Source organism: Pleurodeles waltl, chromosome 7 (assembly GCF_031143425.1).
Source record: "Pleurodeles waltl isolate 20211129_DDA chromosome 7, aPleWal1.hap1.20221129, whole genome shotgun sequence".
Classification (NCBI taxonomy): Eukaryota; Metazoa; Chordata; class Amphibia; order Caudata; family Salamandridae; genus Pleurodeles; species Pleurodeles waltl.
Window position 1 is genome coordinate 1512162527 of NC_090446.1, and position 21499 is coordinate 1512184025.

A 21499-nucleotide genomic window follows, 5' to 3' on the forward strand; every position below is an offset into this window, starting at 1 on the left:
CTCCCTTTTTATGCAACTGTAATCTTCTTTCGCAACAACTACCCCCAAGGAGCGCATTACCCTTCCTGCTTTCCTCAACATCTTCCTAGAGGTTAATCACTCCTTATCAAGCCAGGGCTGCATTAACCCACTGGACTTATCCTTTTTGGCCTCATGGTTGCATATCCTAACTAGGAGGAGGTCAACCATTTGACTTCCTCCGCAGTGATCTCAGAGTTCCAATCCAGTGTATCGAGGCCCGGTTCCCCACCGATGACACTTGGTATTGCAATAATAGGGGCATGTATCTTTCATCAATTCTTATGGTCAGACATTTTGGGTAGGATCCTTCCATCGGGATCACATGGTCCCGTTGGAATGACCCAGCAAGTGAGACCTTGATACTTGAACAAATGTTAAAGAACATGTCTATATAAACATATAATCAACAAGGCAGCTCTGATTAACCTATATGAATGTTTGGGCTGCCCACATAGCCCTCATAAACCGATAATTTAGGCTTACAAAACCTACCTTAGATTTTATTAGTTGCAAGTCATACTTAGATTGAGTACACTCTGGGAAGATAATGTTCGGAATTCCATAGCTCTCTAACATGTCGCTACCACCGACCTTAATCTGGGCTGTTTCTAACCAATTATTAAAATCTCCTAGTAAGAAGGCCGCAATTACCTCTGGAATACCTCCCACTTATCCTTTCTCGATTTGCATTTTTTTACATAGACGTTGGCAATTATTAAACTATTGAGGTGGTGCCACCCCTCATACAAGTCGAGGAAGCAAGCCAGCAGCCAGTCCCTACTTGTGGGTATAACTCTTGCTCGTTTGCTACATTTAGTGGATACCAATGTCATCAGTTTGCTTTAAGCACCCTCACCCCACTTTTGCTCCCCATTTTACAAATTGCACAAACCCACTCAAATGGATTTTGTCACCCACCAACCAGGTCTCATGAAAGCAGATTATTTCATTCTCCTCCCGAATATCTGTAAGTCTGTAGTTCAATTTGTGTTTTCCAGACCATGTACATTCCAAGAAGTAACTCCCAAGATTGCAGGTGTAACCACTACCTAATCCACCTGCACCCCCATAGAAGGAGACACTGTCCCTCTCCGTGCTTAGACACATACATCTATTGCACAGGGGGATTGAATCGACCACTCCATCACTTGAGTTGGCTGGAATAGTTATCTCAAGGGTACCATGATTATAGCCCACCAAGCGGGAGAGGGACTGCATTACTTTCACACCAGTTAACATCTTTAGTTGTTCCAAATTGAGGCCAGCATGATTAACCAATAAAGGCAGCTCTAATTGAAGTGTCTCTACTTCCAATACAATCACAATTCTTAATCCTAGGTCAGTGACCTCATCTCTGGCCTCCAATACCAAGCGAACGAATACTGAAGAACTAAAATGGACTTTGTAATTTCTCTCCCTGCTAAGGATTCTCTAAAGGCTACTTGCTCTATGTCCCTTGTCATGATCACCTCCAGAGCCTTACAGGATGAGTACATCTTTAGTAAGCTTGACCTGCTCAATGGCTTCCATTTACTTGTTTTTTAGCCTTGTCATATAACATCCAGCTACAGATATTTTGATCTGTGATCCCTATGGAGCCCCTGTGCTGGCCCATTCATGGCAGAAGTAGTCTAGTTGTTTTATTATCTTGACTCTTCCCAAACTTAAGGCTCCTTTCTATGTTCAGGAAGGCATTTCTCCCAGATTCCATTAGCCACATTCCCTCGTACTATACAGCCCTCAATTCCCTTCTTATGAAGTGGGTTACAAGTGCCTCTCCTTAGGGTCCTGGGATCTGACTGCAGTATACAAAGGGCCTCCTTTTCCAAGCCCTTGGCTCTTTCAACACACCCTACTTCCCTTGACTTACTCTCCTATTTTTCCCTTGGCTCTTTTTGGGTTGATATAATTTGTCTGTGCCTCCCACTAGCCTAGATTTCTGAGTGATATTTCTTAAATTTTTACCCATCCTAATACGTTCCCTTCCATTTCAGTGCTACAAGTGCACATTTCCAGCCCACCCATGATGTCACCTTCTCTGGCCTCTGCCCTTGAGCCATAGCCTCCTCATCATTCTGCAGAGATTAGAAGGCTAACAGCCTTATGAGTGTAGGTATGCAAGAATTGATTGCCTTTAACTCACCAAAAATGTCCTTAGGTATAACAGCCTCCACTCTCAGGGACTCATTTGTAGCGCAGGATGATTCCAACATCCCATACAATGTTTTCTGCATTTAAAGGAGTATATCCAGCATCGGAGATGGACCAGTCAATAGAGACTCAATATTTGCTGCAGAAGTTGCCAAAGTCTCTTGGTCTGCCCCATGAGGGAACACATCAGCCAAAGCAGATGTAGCAGCCGCTATTGTCCTGGGAAGCCCGTTACCAGGTATTTCTGTATTGCTTTTATTCCCCTGTATGCCGCCTGTTACCTCAGACCCTTCTTCTGAACTCACAAAGCTCAGTTCTGAAGGATGGAACATTCAGGGAGAAGTGGAAAGATGGGGGCGCATCATTTCAGGATTATTAATCTAGTCCAGAACCTCTTTTTTCTATATTTAAAGTCTCTCCAGGTGACCACCTAAGGGGAACATCACTTGCCCCACGTTTACGGTATAATGAAGTGCTGTGGTCCAGAAGTGTTTCTACATGAAGTCCTTAACCAACACTTCCAAGGACTTTGCTGAAGTGGATTGCACGTTTCTAAGTATTGGAGATGTGTCGGTGAGATAAACTCTGGGGCAAGAGTGTCTCTGATTTCAGATGTATTAGCTATCGCACGATCATGTTTTTTACTTGAATTTATCAGGGGCTTGTTTCATCTTTTCAATGTGCGTTCTTTTATTTGTAAAAGGAAAAAATGACAAAAAAGAATGAATATTTTTTTTTTTAGAAGGTTGCTTACCTTTTTGTTAAAAAAATGAGTTTCTGGTTTGCTAGGGTATGCACCTAAGCCAGGCAGAACCCACCTACTATAGTCAGAGCGAGGGAGTTGCAAACCCAAGATAACCCCTACTCATGATCTTGGTAGCGTGGCATGAGAAGTCAGGCCTAACCAAGAGGCAATGTGTAAAGCGATTGCACAACACACACAACACACGTGATGCACTATCCCCAACCCAAAGGAAACACAACACCAAGTTATATAAAAATGAATTGTATGGTACACAACATCATTAAACCAAACACAACATGTCAGTAATACCCTGCTACCCAAGCAGTTGCCAGAACGTTCTACAACACTATTACTCTGCAGAAATCAGAAATAGCAATAGTCACACATAACACACAGGTTACTCATTATTCTGCAACATAAGCAGTAGTCAGAAATGCATCTGTCATAAAAGTATCATAAATGCCCATAACAGGAACATATGATAAGTCATGAAAACATATTTACATGGCATACCCATAAAAGAACATTGGCAAATATATGACACATAAAAGAAACAAGTGAGCATACTATGCTCATAATGCTCATTCAAAGTACCTGTTTTATATGTGAGAAGCACCTCCAGTGCCACAAGGCAAATAGGGCCCCCTGAGCTCCTTGGCACCAAATAGGGGCCGTTTTATAGTTGGTGGGGGGGTGGCACACACCCCCTCCGTTTTGATGCACCCAAATGAGGTTATCCATGGACTCTGTGGGCCCCTTGACACAAGAGGGGAAGGGGCCTGGCAGCACAGGGAGCCTCTGTTGAGGCTTTTCCTCCCAGCCACGGGCCTCGACAAACAAAACAATTGGAGCTTCACACTCCTCTGGCAACGACCGGGGAGAGGGGGGCCTTACCCTTACCTCCCCTGCGTCCTGCTCTCCGGGTGGCCCTCGGATCCGGAGGGGACCTCCGATGAGGTGTTCCTCCCTCCTGGGGCCATGGATGTGCACTAGCCTGCACCCGATCTGGTGCGCAAGTGTCTCTTCTATCTCCAGAGCCGCAGCGGTTATTAGGCCAGGGGGTGCTCCTAGGAGCATGCTTCGTCTTAGGGGCACTGTTAGGAGCGCGCTCGCTCCTCTCTTTGCCCTGCAGTGTCCCAGCTTCAGCCACGCTCCTGGCTTTGATCCTGATAAGCTGCCCGGGTCACGGTGGTGACCTTTATCCAGCTGCAACCTGAAAAAGCGCTTTCAAGGTGCCACGCAAGACGAGCCAATGTGCTCCCAAGGCGCTACATAAGTAAAAGAAGCACTCCTCACGTGCAATGCAGGCAGGTGCAGGGATCAGGGGCCACAGTACCCAGCCCCTGGGGGACACAAAAAAGGGAGAGCACAGGATGGTATGGCCCAGCAGCAGGCCAGCACAAAGGGGATGCAGTCAGGCAGTTCCTCCTCGTGACCCAGCAGGTCACAGGTCAGCACAGCAGCAGCAGTCCAGGGCTGTTCTTGGTGGGTAACTCCAGCTTCAATCTGTGTCCAGTTACAAGCATGTTAAAGTCCAGAGTGTCCCCAATTGTACTTATATTCAGTTTTGCAAGGGTTTAACAAAGAGGGGGAGAGGAGGTTCCAACTAGTTACAACTGTTTGTGGGAGTGCCTCCTCTCTCCTCCAGCACAGGCTCCAAACATCAGTTGTGGGTAAACAAGCCATTTGTGTGAGGCCAGGGCACAGCCTTTACAGATGCAACTGTGCCCAGCCTCTCCTTCTCTCAGCCCAGATAGACCATTCAAAATGCAAATGCACCTCTGTGATACCTCTACCCTCCCTGTGTACAAGCTGTCTGAAAAGTATGCACAAAGCCCAACTGTCACTCTGCCCAGAAGTGGATTAGAGTCAAGCTGCAAAACACCAGAGTCATAAGCACAGAGAAATGCTCACTTTCTAGAAGTGGCATTTCTATAATGGTAACAAAAAATCCACCTACACCAGTAAGCAGCATTTCCCATTACCATTACAACCATACCAAACATGCCTACGCTACCCCTCATAAATTAGGCAGTACCTCCAGACATAAGACAGGGCATTTCCAATGCAATTCTATGAGAAGGCAGCACTCACAGCAGAGAGAAACAAAATAGGCTGTTTGTCACTACCAGGACAGGCCACGTAACCAGGCACATGTCCTTCCTTATACATACATAGCGCCCTTCCCATAGGGCTAGCTAGGGTCTACCTTGGGGGTGACATACATGTAGTAAAATGGGAGTTCTGGACCTAGCAAGTAAATTTAGATGCTAGAGCCCTGTGGCAGCAAAATGTGCACAGGGCCTGAGACAGGTTTGAAAGGCTACTTCAGTGAGTGGGGTAAGCAGCACTGCAGGCCCACTAGTAGGATTTAATTGACAGGCACTGGGTATAGGGATACCACTGTACAAGGGACGTACAGGTAAATTAAATATGCCAATTATGTTTAAGCCAATCATACGAATTTTAGAAGGGAGAGCACCTGCACTTTAGCACTGATCAGCAGTGATAAAGTGCTCAGAGTCCTAGAACCAACAACAAGAGGGCCAGGTCCAACGCTTCTCCTCCCACTTGAAGTGGCTACAGCACCTTCGCCACCACCTTTTGCAGCCACTTTCCTGATGGCCGTAGCTCCAGTTTTCTACCCTTTATAGACCCCCTCTCCTTACTCCAGTATTGTCCAGTTTATGTCCAGTAACAAGATGGCCAAGAAATGCCTCTTGAGTATTACATGAACCACCACCTATCTGTGATATATTGTGCCTACCACTACAGCTGGAGCTCCTACCAGCTCCTGCTGTCAGCCCACTTTTCCGTTTCTGCAATTGGCAGTGGCTGCAGTGGTTGGTGACTGGTGTTTAGGCGTCAGGTCCAAAATGGTCTTGGTGGCCTGCCACAAGAAAAAAAGAGAAGTAGAAATTGGCGCCGCTGAGGAGCAAGCCGCAGCATGAGATGCGACATAATGCCTGCAGACAACACAAAGTGATGATGCAGCAATGCAACAATGCAGCTAGCGGGCAGGTGAGGACAAGCATATATGCACCACACTTTGTGCTTAGAGAGGGAAGACTCTGGCCCTTGACAGAAATTCTGGTAGATAAGCTCATGCCCTGCTGGAAAACAGAACAAGAACATGTAAATCTCTACCCCTGCCAGCATTGTTAAAATGTGGTTACAATGGTACTGGGGAGACTAGATGAAGCCCCATGCAATTATTTACTTACTTACTTTCATTCTGTTCGTTCCTTCATCCCTCGAATCTGAGCAAATTAAGAATTACCTGTTTATTGTGTTGCTGTCTTCTATGGGGTCTCATTGCAGAAGTAGACCTTTGGTCTTCCATGGAGTTTGCACACAGTTCAGTAATTTACTCAGTGTGCTTTTGGATAGATCAGGATTCTATTTGATGTGTACATGTATCACACAATATCATTTTCATATTTCAGCTTTCACTTCTGAAGTAAGCGTACGTTATTACTGCGTCATGCCTATACAATTTCTCTTAGCTTTGTCAAATTTTTAGCCATGTTGTGTGCAGCATAGCTGAAAGTATTACAAAAAAGGCTATGACGCAGTCAGTGTTGGCCACATCATAACACTTTTATGATATACAACATAGCCAAAACACATTCACAAATCCAATAGCTCTTGCATTGGAGATACCTATTGGCTTTACCAATGCTTGCACTTTGTGGTGGTTTAAAAATGTATAGTAAGTTGCCCTTTGTTAGGTAGCAGTGCAGAAACAAGAGGTATGTTAGTGTTATGATATTCACCATGGATGGCATATACCTTTGTGTATAGAAGAGGGCATTTTGAAAGGGCTGTCCATCATTCAAGTTTGGCATTGTCTTAGGCTAAGAAGGTTATATTCAGTTGCAAATATTATTGTTCTGTTGTTGTTGTGGTTGTCGTGTAAGAGGAGACCCGTGTCCAGTGGTTAGGTCGTCTGATTGCTGTATTTCTTGGTATATTCTGGAGCAGCAGAGCTTGACTTGTGGGTTTTTTAGTACGTGATATTAGGGTTTTAAGGTAGAAATTGCTGGTAGCTGACCTGTTATGTGCTCGGGTACTTTAAGGACTATGGGCCCGACTTATGGCTTGGCGGGGAGGGTACTTAGTTTTAACAGCAACGGAGTACCCTTTCTGCCAAAGTGAGGTCCACCCACCTCATTTAGAGTTGGTGGACCTTCAGTATCTCAAAGGCGGTGATTACTCTGTCTCCACCGATTGCATACTCTACCAAGAACCTGACAGAGTAAGGACCACTGTAGGTTTGGCCATTTGTCTGCCAGCCCATCAATGCCAGTTAAAACCTGGTGGAAAGAGGAGTGAAAAATGGAAAATGACCTTAATGCCATGGAAGAAAATTCCGATGCCGAGAGGATCGTTGTTTATAATTTTCAGAAATAAAATCCCACTTTGTGATTTTCTTTTTGAAGATAAACTTTTTTTGAAAGTTTGCTGCATGGCTCCATCCACTGTTGCCAGAGCAGTCCCTCAAACTTTCAATGCATTTACAGAAACTATCATGACAGTGCTTCCCATAAATGAAAGAGAAGTCTGCTGGGCCTTAGGAGATCTCAAATTTTGTCTTATAAAATTTTAGAAGTGGGCTCTTATGAACTTGTGCTTGCACTTCGTTTTACTTTTATCTCTGTTACATTTGGGGTGGTTGTGTTCCCTAGCACTAATGACTATATTGTTTTTGGTACTTTCCCTCCCATAACAAGAATTTGAGTAAAATTAAGTATATTCCCAATTCACGTTTTCAGTGCCTGTGCTATCCTGGCTGTATCTGTATCCCACGTATGAAAACAATTGTTTGCCTTTCTGTGATATATTTTGCTCTTTCTGTCATTCTGTTTGAAATTAACATATTTTTTTAAATTATGTTGAAAACATTACTTTTGTTTGAAACTTTGTGTTAAACATGCTTTTAAACCTTTACATTTTATATGTGGTATTCTTTGACGTTGCTCATGTGTTTCTATCCTTGATATTTGATAACTTTGAGATTTAGTTCAGGTGGGTTTTTCTTGTGTGTTGGTGAAAAACTGTTTGTTTTTTATGTTAGAAGTTAAAAAAACGAGTTTGGTTACTTTTGGTAGATGGTGGGTTTGCAGTATTAAGTTTAACAGCTAGGGGTTCCTTCATTGTTATAATTGGGCTTATTTTACATACTTTGAAAGTGACTGTTAGGTTCTTTGAGTCGTTTGTTGAAATTTTCAGATTTTTGTGCTTCCTTTTGGTTGAAGTTCTTTTAATATCTAAAGAGTAATATATTTAATAAAGTAGAGGGTTTAGTTATATATTTGTATTTGTATTTGTAGATACACATTTTGAAAATGTGTCATGTTAAATTGCACTTGTTTTAATTTTAAAACTGTGAAGGGGGCTTCTTATTTTCTAAAGTCTCCCCTCTGGCATTTCTTTGTGGAGTTTGGCAGAATGTTGTTTTCTCCTAGTTGTTAAGTTTGTTCCATAAAAATAGAGAGGTTTTGTGTTTCTTGTATTGTTCCATTGATTATGCTTGTAGTTAGTTACATTTTATTGGCTGCTTTGTGTTTAGTTTGAATTGTTTTCAGCTATGACCTTACGTGGTGCACACTAATTAGTGTTTTATTTTAAGGTGTATCTACTTGTTGTATTTGTTTTATTAATATGTGTTTAATATTCAGTTTATTATATGTATTTTTAAAATGTGTTATAATATTTATTTTTATAGTAATGTTTTTTTTTTTATTTCTAAGAAATGTATGGCTGTGTACTAGGGCAGAAAGGGTCTCATTCACCCATCAGGCACAGAATTCTTGCAAAGCAGAACAGGGTGCTTCAGGAGCGAATATTAGTGCATTTCTTCAACCATGTTGCCAGGCCAGGCATCTCCAGCTGCAGTAGGTAGTGCTCACTTAAGCAATTTGCATATCCAAGTCTTTATAAAACTTCTCACACAAAACTGTAAAACAAATATTGCATACCATCACGTGGCAATACCTTTTTGTGTCATGGACATATTTATATTATTTTTCTTCTTTGCATTTTATACTAGTATTGTTCTACGAAACCAAGAGATAAAAGGATGGGTGGAGCTAATTGCATCTGACCCAACACTGTATTTAACTGTTCATTGCACTATTGTTGTAAATGGCATGTAAGAGCTAATAGTTTTTTATGTGCATTATGCCACTTTTAGTTCTACTGCTGAAATGCTTGCTAAAAAATTAAAGTGAAAGAAAATAAGTGAACAGGGAGGGTAAACTTCTTACACATCATGGAGCTGAGGTAATATTGCTGTTGCTTGAACTGTATCTTCTATTTCTTTCAGTACTGTCTACTGGACCAGCCTTGTGGTTGCAGTAACTATTTGTCTAGTGCAGATGTTCAGTTTTATTGGCAGTGTTTTGCTATGTGGCTTCTTGTGCTGGAAGTGATTTATGTACTAGAAACCTTTGAAGTGATGTTATCTGGTATCTACTTTATCAGTATCAGTCTAATCTGTACAGGTGTGTACGTGTGCGTTCATACCACATGTCTATTCAATTAGAGGTCTATTTGCTGACAAGGCAAACTGCTGTCAGAATTGCACTAGTGCATAGTTCTGTAGTCCTGGTCTCAAGACTAGAATCCCTGCTGAGAGGTTATGTTAGTGCACCATTAAAAATATACTTTATGTTCTGTGAAGTTCTAACTCTGCCATTTAAAAGGATAGCATCTAAAGCAGTCGGGTAATGCTGAATTAAATGAACAGTCCAGCTAAGAACATCTGGTAGAACTCAATTTAGAAAACATGATCTATGCTGATCTATGCTTAGAAGTTCTCACACTGTCAATTTAAAGTTATAACAGTCATGCCAAGACATAATTCCAGTTATACCATGACTACTGTTGGGTTTTGGATGTGCTGTCCTGATAACACATTTAAAGAATGTCCATTAAAATGTGAAATTCCAGCCTGGAAGAGAGAGATATAAACATCCATTGAAGCAATAGCTGTGCAGCTGTGAAGTACAGATACGATCCATCAAATTTATAGCAGCTCTTCTGACAAGTGCCTGTACAATCCCACTTAAAATACTACAGCTCTGCTGAGAAGTAATTATACTGTTCCAATTAAAGTACAAATGTCCGGTTAAGAGGCACAACTAGTGTGCCGCGAAAACCTCCAGCTCTGCTTTATATAGTGTTCAATGAAAGTTCCTTTGCAAGTTATAGCTACCCTACTTATGTTGTCGCATAATATAAGCCATTGAATCAATGGGCCTTAGTATGTTTTCACCAGATATGAGTATTTCCCTGAAATGACAAAGTACATTATTACAAGTTAACAGTAAGTTTACAGCTGCAGAGACTCTGCAGACATGGCAGAGAACTCAGCGCATAAAAATATAGGACAGGGCAATCATTTTATGTGCAAAGTTTTTCTCCTCAACTGCAGCTGTAAACTTACTATTAACTCGTAGTTTGTGAATACCAAAAGAGTCATAGGGCCTCATTATGAGTCTGGCGGTGACTAGACCCCCAGACGCGCAGATGGTGGTTGGACCACTGCCAATGCAGCAGTCTGACCACCATATTACAACCCTGGCACTCGGGCCGGCAGGGAACAGCCAGGATCAGCGATCCCAGCAGTCTGGAGGTGGTGGTGGTCCTAATCCGCCAAGGCAGCCCTGCCCTGGGGATTACGACCCCCCTTCTCCACTAGCGATTTCATGGTGGTACCACTGCTATGAAAATGCTGGCAGAGAATGGCCCACCTGGCCAGCACCCTTGCTTTGCAGACAGTGAACATTGCGCGAGTGCTGGTGCACCCTGCGTTTTACAGCATTGCCGCTGGCATGATTACGAGCCGCAGACCATGCTGTAGGCTGTTTCCCGCTCGGCCAACGGGCGGATACTCAGGTTTCTGCCCACTGACCTAGAGGGAAAGGAAGGTAGCCTGTATGGTGGCAACCTCCACGTCAGAAGTTCGGCAGGCGGTATAAACCGTCTGCCGAAGTCATAATCAGCCCCATAGTTTGTGAATACCAGACGAGATGTAAACTTCCTGAAAAGTGTGAGTTTATCTTTGTGAATGTGGCCCATAGTTTGTGAAAACCAAAACAGTAGTAAAATTACTACAGCAAGTGTAAACTTACACAACAGTGTAAGTTTACCTTTGTGAATCAGGTCCGGCATGTTAATTTTACAAGAGGATACAATCACATTTGTTTTTTGTAATTAGGATTTTGAATGAAATGTGCAAAATGCACTGAACAAATCCATTTGTGGGAATGTGTGGATCATCCAACAAATAGCTGCTACTTCTCACGGCAATGTTGCAAAAAGAAAAAAAATGAAGCATTGACAAAGCAAATAATTCTGGCCTTATTGCGCAGCAATTGCAGACATTCAAACATATTCAAGTGAGCGTACTAATTACACACAAATTATTTATGCTGTGATACAGTGTTACCTGCTACATGACACTGCAAACTATGGAAATATAAAGCACAGCTACAGAAGTCAGGGAGAAAGGGCCCAACAATATTATGTGCATTCCTATGTATGCACGAGGTATCCCATTAAATATACTACAAGAGGGGGGGAAGAAAGAGCCATTTTTTCAGTAGAGCAACGCCTCCTAACGTATCAAAACAAAAGGATCCCTGCTGTCTAGCAAAATAATATTATGATCTACTTTGGTTATTTTCTCGATTTATTATTTTATTTTTTGTTTTTTTTAGTTTTTATCCCTTACACATAAGGAACACATTTTTTCAAATGTAAACCCTCATCCCTCCGGTTTACCCCTTGATGGCATGCCATTCCGGAACTGGGAAGCTGTTAGCAGTGAGAGACATGGGGCCACCAGATGGTAATGCCAAATAATGATTGGATTAGAGGATTGCAGGGGTATTTGTTGTAGAAGATTAAAAATACCGGCCTGGTAGGAACCTAAGGGGCATATTTACAAGAAAGTGGCTCCTCAGATCTGAAGCGCCACTTTAATTGCATCGCACTGCACCCCCCTAACGTCACATGGCAGTGTTGACTTTGCTATACAGCACACCATGGCTCATGTTAGCACAATAGTGTCATAATTTATGATGCTTTTGTGGTGCTTTGCTGGGTTGGCGCCATAAATTATTGTGCTAGTCCAGAAAAGCACAGGGAGGCCCATAGATTATTATGGGAATGTCAATTTAACGCCTACCCTCAGCAGGTATAAAAAATGTAGCAGTGAAATCTTGTACATTTTACTGAACCATTTATTTCGGCCTCCCTGCATACATTATACCTGTAGCAGGTATAATGAGGTGCAAAGGTTTCCAAAGTGGCACAATGCATGCATTGTGCACTTTGTAAATATGGCGCACATTGGGGGCATCCATAACGCCTTCTTAGTGTAAAAAGAAAATGATGCTAGGACGGCGCAAGGACACCCTATTTGTTTTATTCAAGTCTTCAGATTCAAAAGGGGAAGTGGTTTCAATGGCCCCTGTTTCTATTAGTCAACATGTCTTTGGCCACTCTTCTCTGTGGCTTTTCTCAGGACCGAGGAAAATAAATCTCTACTACCTCTCTGAAAAAGTGAAATTACTTCAATTGCAACATGTTGATGCTGCACACACTCTGCATGCTACAAAAAACACATCTCACACAATTGGTAGAGAAAAATTATACAGACTTGGTAGAGAATTCTTTCATACATGTAAAGAAATATAGGCTTTGCCCATGGATCCTCTAGTGGCAAAACAAACCTGTAGTCACACTAACATCAAGGTCTCGTCCAGGTGAATTCTCCTATACCCAATTACCGGGGTATCCCATTATCCCATTGAAGATAGACTTTTAGACTTGCCTTAATATCAATATCGTAGGTTGATCACATGTATTTCAAAGAATATGACATCACAGGATGTATAAACATCATTTCTATATAAAGAAAAGTGGTATGTCCATTGCAAATTACTTACAGACATTTGATTTTACTATTGAATGTTCACAAGTGTCCATATTAGCATCGCAGGTCATCATCTTGCCATTACACATGGTTGCATTCCTACTGGAACATACTTCACAAATCAGTGAACATCCTAAAAATATAGAAAAATCCAAATTACAAGTTAAACCAACCTTGATGGAAGATTTTGGTGCATGATTGACCAAATTTCTTTGCAAAACTGCTTCACATCCAAGTTTGACAGTTGAACAATATATTGGTAAAATTCAGGACTCATCGTGTTAGTATCAAATTTTAACCAGAGCAATCTGATAACATTATTTCATAAAAGTCGGGCTTACTTACCTACCTACAAACCAAGAGTTTGACTGGCCAGGTGCTGACAGTGCACTGCTTTGTGTAAGGTCACAGGGATTGACTACAGAATGTATTTATAGGCACACATCTATGGAGGGATCAGATCATCAGACACGTAAATGGTTTTGCCTCAGACCTACCAGCCTGTATAAATGTCTATAGAGATCAGTTCACTTGTAGGTAATAGGGAGAATTGTGCACAGTGACAGAAATGACAGGATGCGGAACCCCTAGATCTTGTTAGTCGAGTGTGGTGTTTTAGGTCTTGGACTTAACTGTGTATCCTACACTTGCTTTACCACTACTAAAGTTCTATATAGACATCTGAATTCCAGTGCTCAATCTTTTCAATAGGTTATACTACTGCCTCCACATGCTTTTAACTTCACCAACATAACCAAGGACTTCACATCTGCACTGTGCCCTGTCGCACACGTGACAATGATCCCTTCTCTTGAGAGAGCTCAATTCAATTCTCACTTATATAGTGCTACCTAAGTTGCATCAGACCTAAAATGCACACAGTAGAAATATGCTTCTTGGACTATATGCTCCGAAGCCTAAAAAGAAAGTTGGCGATTGATTCCTAATCTTGGTTTTGAGGATAGGCTCTTCAGATAATGCCTGCCACTCGTCTCACATAGTAGCTGGCAAACTGGATGGAGGAATGGACATTTTCTGAGGGAGCGGCACTGCATTCAGAGGAATTTAGAGGGTTGCGGAAAAAAAACATTGTATAAGTGTGGGTGGAGGTGGAGGTGGGAGGGAGCATCAGGGAATAGAAGACCTGGTCACTACCTGCAGACACAGGTTGACTGTACACCTCTGCCAGTAATACCTTGAAATGGGTGAACAAAGGAACGGCAAAGGCAAGATCAGTAGCACCTATAGCCCACACACTGGTGGGCTGCAACGTACCTGAGGTAGTCCCAAATGGAACCCCCGCCAGGGGGCCCTGCAACCTCCTTCCACCACCTAATTGTACTGTAGGAGGACTTTAATAGATCTTGATCACTGACAAGGCAGTTATTATTGGGCAAGATATTCTTTTTGTTATTTGTTGCTGTTAATTCCTTCTAATACAGCTCTGTATATGGGAGAGATGGGGATGGTCCCGCAAGTAACTCTGGAGGTAATGTATTGACTGTTATTATTACTGATGCTCTACAATTAATTCTACACAATTCCGATGACGATGGTTATTATTCTTAAAATATAATCCGTTGTGGTATGATGACTATTTACCAAATGTGCATTTCTTTGAAACACCCACTTGCACTGAAACCTACAACTATAAACAACTGTGCTGGAAAATGACCCTCCCTGAAGGGTTCCCCAAAACTGTTTGCTTCCCTCCTCCTTTTTTCTGACCTAGTTTTCGTTGGCTTTAGGACTCTGGGCACTTCACCATTGCTTACCAGTGCTAAAGTGCATGTGCTTTCTCCCTGAAACATGGTAACATTGGCTCATACCCAATTGGCATATTTAAATTACCTATAATTCCCTAGTAAAGTGCACTAGAAGAGCCCTTGGCCAGTAAATTATATGCTACTAGTGGGCCTGCAGCCCTGATTGTGCCCCCCACATAAGTAACCTCTTAATCATGTCTCAGTTCTGCCATTGCCAGGCTTGTGTGTGCAGTTTCACTGCTGCTTTGACGCAGCATTTAAAAGTACTTGCCAAGCCTTAAATTCCCCTTATCTTACGCTTAAGTCACCAATACGCCCCTAAGGTAGGCCCTAGGTAACACATAATGCAGTGTTCTAGTTAAGTAAAAGACAGGACATGTACTGATAGGTTTTACGTGTCCTGATAGTGAAAAACGTCCAAAGTTGTTTTTCACTACTGTGAAGCCTGCTCCTCTCATAGGGGACCATTGAGATTCCCTTTTATGCTTTTCAGTGGTAGTTTCTAATCTGGGAGGAATTCACTTGTCATATTTGGTACGGTTGAAATGGTAGTGAGAAGTCCTACTTACTGATGAAGTTGGATTTTAGATTACTATTTTAGAAATGACACTTTTATAAAGTAGGCATTTTTCTACCCTCACTGCCATCTTTGCCTTACAGGGTGTTTCCAATCCACGTCTGGTCTGGTCTGTGCTGGTCGACAGCTTCCCTTGTGCATTCCACCCAGGCAGCCATAAACACAGGCCACTCGGTTGCACTGCATTCATCTGCATTCAGATGGGTTTCCCTGGGCAGGAAAGGTGGAGGGGCTCTCACTTACACTTCAAAGGCCAGTGGCCTGGACTCACACAAAGGACTGATTACCCCCACTAGGGATCCTGGCAGACAGGTCTGGGTTGAAAGGTGAATTTGTGCACTTCAAAACCACTCTTTGAAGTTCCCTTCACTTCAAAGGCACTTTTGGGTATACGTACTGGGTCTGTGCCCCCACCAAATCAGACACTTCTGGACCTACAACTAGACTCTGTCAGAGAAACTGACTAGCTGCCCAAATGCTGCTTCGGGACTGCTTTGCTGGAAGGACTGCTGGCCTGCTTGTTACCCTGCTGCCTGCTGACTCTCCTGGAAGGACTCTGCCTTCCTCTTCAAGTGATCTCCAAGGGCTTGGGGTTGAGCTTGCCTCCTGTTCTGAGGTGTCAGGGCTATCAAAGACCTTGCCAAAGAAGAGAAATTCCAGTGCATTGTAAAATTGCTGCAATGCCTGCAAAATTCGACACAACACCTGCCAGAATGATGCAGCACCCTTTGCCTCTGGTCAAGGCGTTCTGGGTCTTTCACGCATCATTCTTGGGTGTCAGTATACCCCCCATATCTCAGTGAGGAACCAAGGCTGCACTCTTGGAAACTGAAGCATCTCCTTGCAATGTGGAAAGAAACAACGCACCACCTTTGCCGCACCAGAAAAATCGATGCACCGCTTTACTTTTCAACGTATCTCCTCCTCTGCAGCCCCTCTGCTTTGTGATTATGTGAGTACTGTATGTTAAAAGGATATAATCCCTGATTCTTAAGGATTTAAATTCATTTAAACCTGTTAAAATGATATCTTGACTTGTGCATATTGGATTGTTGTCTTTTTGGTCTTATTTTATTCAGATAAATATCATCTATTTTCCTAAATTGGTGTGGAGTACTTTTTGTGGTGTTTTCATTGTGTTACTATATGAATTATTGCACAAATACTTTACATGTTGCCTTCTAAGTTAAGCCTGCCTGCTCTGTGTCAAGCTACCGGAGAGCGAGCACAGGATAATTTAGGTTGTGGTGTGACTTACCCTGACTAGGATTGTGGTTCCTACTTGGACAGGGTGCATACTGCTGCCAAATAATATCTAACAAACTGCATATGTTATGTTTTGAAAAACAATAAAGACATTTTAAAAAAATGCAAACAGGAGCAACAGCACAATCTGTGTATTCACCTTTCTCTACTGAAATACCATAACGACAAAGCCCATCGATATGGCCCAAAACAATTCGAACAGAACAGCGGCTTGTGAATTTTCCACCTGTTAAAACAAAGCTCTAAATTTACGAGACATACTTAGCCCCCCATGGAGTCTGTAAAAGCTTTCATGATAATATTACTGTTTGAGCCCTCTAGACTCAGCAGATTGATCACTCTTAAGTATGCTTTCTTATTGATCATTAAAACTCAGAGACAAAGGGCCTGATTCTGAACGAGCCGCCGCCCGCCTTGCGGGAACCGCCATATGGCCGCTCCGCGGTCGAAAGACCGCGGAGGCCATTCTGGCTTTCCCGCTGGGCTGGCGGGCGACCGCCAGGAGGCCGCCCGCCAGCCCAGTGGGAAACCCCTCCCCACGAGGAAGCCGGCTCCGAATGGAGCCGGCGGAGTGGGTATGTGCGACGGGTGCAGTTTTCACCCGTCGCGTATTTCAGTGTCTGCATTGCAGACACTGAAATACACAGTGGGGCCCTCTTACGGGGGCCCCTGCAGTGCCCATGCCATTGGCATGGGCACTGCAGGGGCCCCCAGGGGCCCCGCGGCACCCCCTACCGCCATCCTGTTCCTGGCGGTCCGCCGCCGAGCAGCGGGAAGTCGGCGGGAGACCGCCGACTTTCCGCTTCTGACCGCGGCTGAACCGCCGCGGTCAGAATGCTCATGGGAGCACCGCCAGCCTGTTGGCGGTGCTCCCGTGGTCGGTGGCCCTGGCGGCCACCGGCCGCCAGGGTCAGAATGACCCCCAAAGTGTTGGCGGCTGGCCTGGTTTGTAGTGGGTACCTAAGGTACCTACACCTCATACAGTTCCAGTTATCCCTTATTAGTGAGATGTAGTCAGTGTCTAGAAGCCAGTCTCTCTCGGGGTAGTGTGGATGAGCAGCAAAGGCCTAACTAGTAGACATACAAAGCTCATGCAGTACCACTGTAGTCACACAATACTCACACACATGAAAGAAAATACTCAGTGTTAGAAAAATAAAGGTACTTCTTTTTGTTGACACAAATGCCGAAAGTACCTTAGAGACTATACTCCATTAGGAGGTAAGTAATACACACATTATATACACTAGAATGCAGAAATAGCAGTAAAAACAGTTAGAAAGCAGTGCAAATAGTGAAAATCACAATAGTAAGAAATGGGGGTGGGGGAACACAAAGCATATACTTAAATAGAAGATTGGGAAAGTCGGTTTCCCACTTAGACAAGTGTATTGTGTAGCAGGATGCTGGGAGTGTAAGAAAACACCAAAGGTAAGTAATAAAACCCACCACAGAGCCCAGAAAAGCAGGAGTAAATCACAGTAACTTTCACACAAGAACACGTGATAGAAGATTTTGCAAGAACCAATGATGGATTCCTGGACTTGAAGACCTGTGGAAGAAGGGGACCAAGTCCAAGAAGCACTGAAGAGTCCAGGGAGAACAGGAGCCCCTGCTAACTCGGATGAAGGTGTGAAAGAAGAACCACCGGTGAAGAAGAACAGTCAGTACTGCACCCAAGAAGATGGATGTGGTTTCCTGGTTGGTGCAGATGATGTCCCACACCGGATGGATGATTGCAGTCTGGTTTGCATTGGTGGATTCCGCCAACAAGCCTTGGCACACGCAAAGCTTGCATTTAGCTGAAAAAGGTATTGACCTATGTCCAGTACACGCGTAAAATGCCATACTCGCACTCACAAAGTCTGGGAAAATGGTCCTGGACGACATGGGGGCACCTCTGCTAGTGCAGGGGTGCTCTCAAACACATATACTCTGCACCCAGCCTTCAGGGTTGACTGGGTGACTTATAAGTGACCTGGTGCAGTGTAAATGGCTTTGAAATGGTGCATGCACCATTTCACACAGGCTGCATTGGGAGTCCTGTAGAAGCCTTTGCCTGGGCTCCCTAAGTGTGGCAAAAGTAATGCTGCAGCCCATGTTGATGCCCTGGAGCCCCATTGCCCTGCATACCTAAGTACCATATACTAGGGACTTACAAGTGGTGACCAGTATACCAATTTGGGATGAAATACTGGGTTACCAGTGTGCAGTGACAAACCTTAAAGGAGAGAGAGCATGAGCACTGGCGTCCTGTTTAGCAGGATCCCAGTGAATCAGTCAAACACACTGACATCAGGCAGAAATTGGGGGTAACATGCCAAAAAGAGGGTACTTTCCTGCTCAAAGTTAGTGCAACCAATCATCATCAAGCTCAAACTCTTGACTGGGGCTTGGCCTCCGTGTTAATGTGGTGATCTCACCTCTGTACTTCCTATTTCATGTTTAGATCTTTCTTTCTAACTGGGTATCCTTAAAAGACCAGGTCATAAATCCTAAATGTCATACAGGACAATTTATAAAGGGATTTTGGAAATTCCAAGCTCCCTTAGAAGCCAATCTACTATCAACACTGTTATTTACCACTACAGAATGGGTTTGCATGAGCGTGGCGTATTTGACAAGAACTCTCTGGATAACATTGTTGAGAATGTATAACTGTCAAAGGCTGGAAGTAATGATTTCCCCCTGATCCTGGACTTGGCTTCAATGAGGTAAGGCTGATGCCTTCCTGGGGCCACAGTGTTTTCATATGATTACTAAAGAACATGTGAAGGGCCTTTGTCTTCAAAGAAACATCCGAGTTTGGGAGGTAAAGACCTCTCAACTTAATGAACCTACAACTGATTGATGAGTCTACACCAGGCAGAATTTTATCGATGGCCATGCCAGACTATAACACACCTGCCCATTCATCCTCCTACCTACTGACCCATTAGGGGTACACTATTAGTATGTCATTGTATAGCCCTTTGTCTTTTTTACTATGTCATATATAATGCTTTTATATATCATATTTACAATGTCCTTCATTCACAGAATCGCCCCGTTTGCGACTAGAAAAATGCTTTGTACATGTGGCCCTTCGTCTCTAATTTTATTTTGACTTTCTACCTTTACAGCAAGGAAGTTGGTTGTTCATGCCCTGATCACATCAAGGCTTGACTATTTCCATAGACTCGTCTTGGGTATGACTAATTATCTGATCCAGAAGATAGAGGTGGAACAAAATGCTACAGTGAGGCTGGTACTTCAACTCCCTCATCAACGCTCCATCACAGAGGGTCTGTGGGAGCTCCATTGGTTACCTGTTGGTAAACTGATTATTTTCAAAGTTGTAACTATTGTGTAAAGGGCCTATTATCAAACTGATTCCAAATTTCTTTCTGATAGTTTTGTTCCCTATCCTCCACTAAGAATGTTGAGATCTGTCTGGAATAATCTTCTAGCTCTCGAGTAGTAGGCATCTATTCCAAGAAAACAAACTTTGTCTCTCAGAAATGCTTTTGTTTTTACTATAACCATGTGAATTTCATGAGCCATTTCTACTATTTCCTTTTGTAGAGACTGTGGAATCACAATCCGAGGACCTCCTGGCAATAATCCACTTGCTGTTATTGAAAATTAATTCTAGACTTGTTTAAACGTGAATATGTCTTTGGTTACTATTCCATTAACAAGCTTACTACAACTATTCACATTTCTATTTGGTCTCTCTTGTTATGCAGGATATTTCTTGAAGTATTGAATCTTCTAAAGTTGCTTTCACAAGATTTGATTCTAATATCTTTTCAGGAGTTGATTGTTTAAATATGAAGTTGATATATTCTTCAGCCATTGTAATATTGTCTTTTTTTGTTGGAAGTGGATGCTGAAAAATATAATCAGCTCGATTGAACTTTTTGCTGAGTCTGTGTATAATTTTGTAATGTTACTATCATCCTTCTATTATTGGAGGTATCTTTGCTCTCAGATTTCCAAATATAGTTAAAAGAGCTTGATATTCTATAACTATGGTGAATGGTTTGCCATAGAGGAATAAATTATAATAATCATGAGCCCAAACAACAGCAAATATTTCTTTTTCACCTTGATATTGCACTTGCTCTTTTTCAATTACGCTTCGGCTGGCATACAACACTATTTTTCTTTTTGAATCTCTTCCTGGCTTATGCTGTGCTAAAATACTGGACTACTAATAAAAAATTGGTGTACAATTAGCCGGAATATGACCCTTTGTGGCAGCTAAGGTAAGTAAAAAATGCTTTTAAATGTATGTTGTATGCATGCTTGCGGCTCCATACCCTGCATGGCCCTACTCAGCAAACGCCGGCACTGTCCGTCCTGACGGCGGGAAAAGAACACAGGATGAACGCGGTGTGCACTGCTCGGCGGCCGCAATCGCTTCCCACCAGCTGCCCCAGCAAAAGAACACAGGAAGAATGCAGCGCGCTCTGCCTGGCGGCCGCAATCGCTTCCCACCAGCTGCCCCAGCAGCCAGCACACCTCCCGCAACACGCTGAACTTCGGCGCCCAGCGCTGTCGGAGGGCTGTTTCGTTTTGACGTGTCCTCCACTGGGGCGAGTGTCCAATTCAGGTGAGGAAGGCTCATTCCAGAACAGCTGCTGCCCCACCCACCAACGGAGACATACTTAACTTGAGAAGAGCGTCTTCTCTTTCACCTCGCCACCAGCACCCATAACCAGCACAGGGGTATGTCAGCTGCAGCATTTTGGCACACCACCTCCACCAGCAAAAAAATAGATAAATAAATAAATAAATGAACAAAAGGGAGCGAATTAGTGCTGGACAAGACAACCCCAAGCCCGCAGGCCCAAGAAACAACAAAGGATCCTAAGCCAGCACACAGCACCTCACCATAACCGGACTCCCTTCACCATGGCCAGCATACCGCCACTGGAGCCGTTCACCATCACCGGCGCGCCTCCTACCCAAGCCGCGAGGTGGAAAGTCTGGGTGGAGCGCCTCAAAACATACTTCAAAGCTCTGGATGTCCAGCTAGAAAG

The 21499-nt window shown here is 43.3% G+C and overlaps 1 protein-coding gene across 1 annotated transcript in view; it reads right to left on the reverse strand.

The window, feature by feature from the left end:
* LOC138247457 (phospholipase A2 inhibitor and Ly6/PLAUR domain-containing protein-like) overlaps positions 1–21499 on the reverse strand; it is an 89662-nt gene that overhangs the window by 56342 nt on the left and 11821 nt on the right. Inside the window, exon 2 of the mRNA XM_069202082.1 lies at positions 12877–12996. Within this exon, the coding sequence (XP_069058183.1) occupies positions 12877–12996 (120 nt within the window). The remainder of the gene's footprint in view (positions 1–12876; positions 12997–21499) is intronic.